Source organism: Eimeria mitis, genomic scaffold (genome assembly GCF_000499745.2).
Source record: "Eimeria mitis Houghton genomic scaffold, Emh_scaff2432, whole genome shotgun sequence".
Lineage (NCBI taxonomy): Eukaryota > Apicomplexa > Conoidasida > Eucoccidiorida > Eimeriidae > Eimeria > Eimeria mitis.
This window is the reverse complement of record NW_013570770.1, coordinates 593-6,452: the sequence shown is the minus strand read 5'-3', so window position 1 is coordinate 6,452 and position 5,860 is coordinate 593. Positions and strand designations below refer to the sequence as shown.

Here is a 5,860-nt window from a genome sequence, read left to right as displayed (position 1 = left end):
TATATATATATATATATATATATATATATATATATATATATATATATATATATATATATACATACATATAATAAAAGGAGAGACATATATATACATTTATATATATCCTTTTACTATTTTATCTATATTTATTTTATCTCTTTTTAGATGAAGTTGGCTCTGCAGGAGATAGCGAGAAATACAAAAGAGAGAGCATCCACGCAGGCAGGGGCCCGCCTGCTTCTCCGCACTCTACACGGCCAGGGGGATGTCTCAGCAGCAGCAGCAGCAGCAGCAGCAGCAGCAGGAGAAGCAGCAGCAGCAGCAGCAGCAGCAGCAGCAGCTGCTGCTGCTGCTGCTGCAGGCAGTTCTGGTGTACAGACACCTGAGCATGAATGCAGGGTTTACGAGGATTGCAAGAGAGGCGGAGCTGCATCATTTCCTTTTTTCTTTTCTTCGTTTGCTGCTGCTGCTGCAGCAGAGCAGACGACAGCAGCAGCAGCAGCACTGCAGCTGACCCTCGATATTCTTCTTAGCTATATTCTACCAGCAGCAGACGCAGCAGCAGCAGATAATACAGCCCCCACCGCATGCATGCAGCAGCAGCAACAACAGCAGCAGCAGCAGCAGCTGCTGCTGCAGCAGCCACATCCCGCGTCGTGTGCTTACCCTTAGGGGTTTTTGTGAATATAATTTTTTGTTTTTTCTGTTTTTTGTTTTTTTTGTTTTTGTTTGGAGACAAAAATAAACGAGGAAGGAAAACTGACGAATTTGAGTCGATTTATTATTATATATTTTATTTTATTTTATTATATTTTATTTTATTTTATTATATTTTATTTTATTTTATTTTATTTTATTATGTTTATTGTTTGCTGTTATAAATAAATTATAGAAATAATATATTATCCAGTAGATAGTAATATTGCTGTTATTTATTATATATTTTTATATTTATATTATACTTTATTATTATATATATTATATTATATTATATTATATTATATTATATTATATTATATTATATTATATTATATTATATTATATTATATTATACAAGACTATACATAATATATAATTTATGTTGTTAGCGCAAATTGAAAAAAAGAAAAATTCAAAAGAAAGACAAAAAGACGAAGAAAAAATTAAAAAAAGAAGACAACAGACGCCCTCATATGGCTCCCTGCTTTCAAATACACGCATGCATGCATGCATGCATACACACATGCATGCATGCATGCATGCATGCATGCATGCATGCATGCATGCAACTAGATGGATTGGCTTTCATGGTTGTGTGTAGGGTGGGTGGAAAGTGTGTTCTGCTACGAAGGGGTAATATACCTCCGGTGTGCTGTTGGGGATTTGCTGCTGCAGCGGCAGCTGCAGCAGCTGCTGCCGCTGCAGCTGCAGCTGCAACGGCCCCTGCTGCTGCTGCTGCTGCTGCTGCTGTTGCTGTAGAGGCAGCTGCCCGTGCTGCTGCTGTTGATGCAGTTGCTGCTGTATCTGCTGCATCTGCTGCAGTTGTTGTAGTTGCTGCAGATGATGTAGCTGCTGCTGTAGCTGCTGCTGCAGTTGACCTTGCTGCTGCTGCTGCTGCTGATGCATCTGTAGTTGCTGCTGCATCTGGAGCGTCAGGTGAAAGTTTGCTGCTGCATGCATCTCAGCAGCAGCAGCCTCACGTCTTCGTGCTGCAGCATGCGTGGCGTCTGCTGCCCCCCACGATGTCTGCGTGGTTGCTGCTGCTGGCACTGCAGCAGCAAAACCTCTGCTGTGTACAGCAGCAGCAGCAGGGGGGTAATGCCAATGAGAAAGAGAAGAAGAAGAAGGGGGGGGAGGGTACCGAACAGCCCAAGGCGGCAGCTGCTGCTGCTGTTGCTGTTGCTGCTGCTGCTGCTGCTGGAGCTGCTGCTGCTGCAGCTGCTGCTGGTGCAGCAGCTGCTGCTGGTGGTGCTGTGCGCCTGCATCGCTGAGGTGTACAGGCAGCTGCTGTGTCTGTACAGCTGCGGCGGTGCTGTAGTGTGCTGCAGGCAGCTGCAGCAGCCGCGGCGTGCTGCTGCTGTATATTATTTCTCCTTCTGCTGCTCTTTGAGGGTAATGAAGAGAAACAGGATTCATTATTTTACTCTTTATATCGTCAACAGGGACTTGCAGCACGCGATGCTGCTCCCTTGCTGCTGCTGCTGCTGCTGCAGCTGCCGCTGCTGCTGCTGCTGCTGTTGCTGCAGATGCTGTTGCTGCCTGCCGTTCAGCCGGCAGCTGTTGCATCCCGATCCCGCTGCTGTTGCTGCTGCTGCTGCTGCTGCTGCTGTGGTGATGATGATAAGAGACGGGTGCGGCTCCACCTCCGTCTGTGTTTCTTCTTTCTGTTTTTATTCCTCCTTCTCTTTCTTTCTTTTCTCTCTGTCTCTCATCGCATGCAAACCCCTCCCCCCCCTCTAAACCCGAATACCCTAAACTCAATCGAGCAACGGGGGCCCCCCCAGGGGCCCCCATGACAAATGGGGGGCCCCCCTCTACCTGCCGGGGGCCCACCATGAACTGATGGGGGCCCCCCTCGAGCTGGGGGGGCCCCCCACTGAGCTGGTGGGGGCCCCCTTTGAAGTGGGGGGGCCCCCCCCCCTCAAGCTGCCTTGGGGGGGCCTCCTCTGGGGGCCCCGCTGACGGGGGGCCCCCCGGGGGGCCCCCTTTGCTTGCGAGGTAACTTGCAGCTACGCTGCTCGGATCGCGGCTGTCTCCTTTAGATGCAGGTGCAGCAGCAGCAGCAGATGCAGCAGCAGCAGAAGCAGCAGAAGCAGCAGAAGCAGCAGCAGCAGCATCCTTTGGCTGTCCTGGATAAAACAAACCCCACAGCCAGTTCACTGGCGCTGCTTTCTTGCTGCTGCTGTCTTCAGGTGGTGTATCGAGCTCAGCAGCAACGGCAGATGGAGGCTGCTGCTGTTGCTGCTGGTGCTGCAACAGCTGCTGCTGCAGCTGCTGCTGCTGCTGCTGTTGCTGCTGTAGCTGCTGCTTTCTTTCCACTACCTCCGAAAGGGAGGATACAGGGTTGCTGCTGCCTGCGCTGTCGGCTTCTGGCGTGGGGGGACGATCATCATCATCATCATCATCATCATCATCAGCAGCAGCAGCAGCAGCAGTTGCTGCAGCAGGAGTTGTTGCAGCAGCAGCTGCTGCTGCTGCATCGCTAGCTGGAGCCTCGAGACGCAGCGGCCTCGCTAAGCCTGTCTGCTGCGCTAGCTGGGTGATGCCGTCGATGAGCCGTCTGTACACCTCAGGCCCGGCAAGCCATCCTTTGGGTTGTTGTGCTGCTGCTGCTGCTGCTGCTGCTGCTGCTGCTGTTGCTGTTGGTGATGTTGGTGCTTCTGCTGCTGTTAACGCTTCTGTTGCTGTTGCTGCTGTTGCTGCTGTTGCTGCTGCTGCTGTTTCTTCTACTGCTGCCGCTTTGGGGGCCTCGCCAGGACCGCTGGTTGTCGCAGCAGCAGCAGCAGCAGCAGCAGCAGCAGCAGGCGGCGTTGGTTCTGCTGCATCAGCATTAGTTTGTTTATTTTTTTGTATTTTTTGTTCTGTCTGCATATCAATAACTTTTATTCGGCCGTCATCGCCATCGGGGATCTCCGCTGCTGCTGCTGCTGCTGCTGCTGCTGTTGCTGCTGCTGTTGCTGCTGCTGTTGCCCGCGTCTGCAGTTCCTCGTCGAGCTGCTGCTGCTGCTGCTGTTGCTGTTGCTGCTGCTGCTGCGTTGCTTCCGAGGTGGTGTCGCTGTATGCTGACGTTTCTTTGTTTTTATTGTTGTTGTTGTTTTCTATTTGTTTATTTTTTTTGTTTATTTGTTTGTTGCTGGCGGCGGAGAAAACGCCAAAAGAAGAAGCAAAAGAAGGCTGCACTGTTGGGCTCTCCAGCAGCTCGCAGAACGGGTCCGATACACCCCGACTCTCACCCTCTCCTGCTGCTGCTGCTGCTGCTGCTGCTGCTGCTGCAGTTGCTGCTGCTGCTGCTGGTGCTGCTGGTGCTGCTGATGCTGCATCTGCTGCATCTGATGCTGCTGCAAGGGGAGCCGGCATGCTGTCTGTGCACTGTGTTGCGGCTTGAGCTCGTGAAGGCTCTGCAGGGGCAGCAGCAGCAGCAGCAGCAGCTGCTGCTGCTGCTGTTGCTGCTGCTGCAGCAGTTGCAGCAGCAGAAGGACTGGCATCACCAGCGGGATGCTCTTGTGATACAGGAGGAAACGTCGCCTTTTTGGAGATGTCATTGCTGCTACTGCTGCTGCTGCTGCTGCTGCTGCTGCTGCTGCTGTTGCTGCTGCTGCTGCTGCTGCCAGCGACGCCGTTTCTATGCAGCGTGGTGCCCTGTATCTCGTCCTTTGCTTCTCCTCCCCATATTCCTTTCCTCACGCTGCTGCAGCTGCTACTTCTGCGCTTGCTGTTGCTGCTGCTGCTGCTATTACCAGCAGCAACAGGTGCAGCAGCAGCAGCAGCAGCAGCAGCAGCAGCATCACTTGCAGCTGCTCCCCCCCGTCTAAACAAATTAAGTATTCTATCTGCTCCCTTTGCTATTTTAGTTTGTCTCTGTTCATTCTTATCTCTTCTGCTCCTCACCACTTCTCTTGTCTTCCGAAAGCGGCGGGGGGCCCCCGCAGCGGCTCTAGAGTGGTTAAGGCTGCAAACATACTCGCGTTGCGGGCTGGTGGTTTCCATCGTTTTAGATAGGGGAGAGTGTTGCCGCTGATATCTGTGTGAGATAAAGAAGCAGAAGAACCGCGGCGGAGAGGTAGAGAAGCAGATGATGCTGCTGCTGCTGCTGCTGCTGCTGCTGTTGCTGCTGTTGCTGCTGTTGCTGCTGCTGATGTTGATGGTGCTGCTGCTGTTGTTGAGGATAAGGATAGTGATGAAGAAGATGATAAAGGAGCTATTATTGCCGGGAGAGAAGAAGAAACATTCGGCTGGTTTGTTGCTGCGGTTGTTGCTGCTGCTGCTGCTCCCCCTGCTGCTGCTGCTGCTGCTGCTGCTGCTGCTGGCTGGCTATCTGCCTCTCCGCTTTTTGTGGATTGAAACGCAGAAAAGAAAAACGAAAAAAATGACCGGGAGGGTCGGGGAGGGGCTGTATCACCCTGCTGCTGCTGCTGCTGCTGCTGCTGCTGCTCTTGTTGCTGCTGCTGCTGCTGCTGCTGCTGGCTGTCTGTACACCCCGGCCCCTCCTCGGCAGCAGCAGCAGATGGATCCTGTGAAGGTCCCTCGCTGCCATCCAAACATTTCTTCTCTCCTTCTTTACCTTCTTCTTCAGCAGCAGCTCCTGCTGCTGCTGCAGCACTCTCTGCAGCAACAACAACAGCAGCAGCAGCAGCAGCAGCAGCAGCAACGGAGCATTCTTAGTTGTCGCATCAGCAGTTCATTTGTAATAGAATCTAAAAACTAAATTTGTTTGTATATATATATATATATATGATGGCTTATTTGCTTTTTTTTTATTTTGTTGCTTTCTTTGTTTGTGTGTTTGTCTTTCTGTTTATATTTTGTTTATATTTTGTTTATATTTTGTTTTTATTTTTTATTTATTTTATTTATTAATGTGCTGCTTCCTGCTTCTTCTGCTGCTCACCTCCGTTTGTTTTCCCTTCGACGGCATGCTGAGAAGATGCAGCAGATGTGCTGCTGCTGCTGCTGCTGTTGCTGCTGTTGCTGCTGTTGCTGCTGCTGCTGCTTCTGCTGCGGCGGTTACGGTTGCCTTTGCTGCTGCCTCTGCTGCTGCCGCTTCTTTTGCTGCTGCTGCTGCGTTTTCTTCTGCTGCCCTTGCAGCTTCTATTGCTATTCTTGCTAGCGCTGCTGCTGCTGCTGCTTCTGCTGCTGCTGCTGCTGCTGCTGCTGCTAGGGCGCAGCTCATGGTGGGCTG

General features: G+C 51.2%; 2 protein-coding genes across 2 annotated transcripts; one reads left to right on the top strand and one right to left on the bottom strand.

The window, feature by feature from the left end:
• Nucleotides 1-147: 147 nt before the first annotated feature.
• Nucleotides 148-654, top strand: EMH_0053750 (uncharacterized protein; the record flags this gene model as incomplete). Its single annotated transcript, XM_013497039.1, has 1 exon — nt 148-654. The coding sequence occupies one exon, from the start codon at nt 148-150 to the stop codon at nt 652-654; it is 507 nt and encodes a 168-aa protein (XP_013352493.1).
• Nucleotides 655-1,266: 612 nt separating this feature from the next.
• Nucleotides 1,267-5,851, bottom strand: EMH_0053740 (uncharacterized protein; the record flags this gene model as incomplete). Its single annotated transcript, XM_013497038.1, has 4 exons — nt 1,267-4,489; nt 4,573-5,192; nt 5,243-5,284; nt 5,570-5,851. The coding sequence occupies 4 exons, from the start codon at nt 5,849-5,851 to the stop codon at nt 1,267-1,269; spliced, it is 4,167 nt and encodes a 1,388-aa protein (XP_013352492.1).
• Between the last annotated feature and the right edge of the window lie 9 nt (nt 5,852-5,860).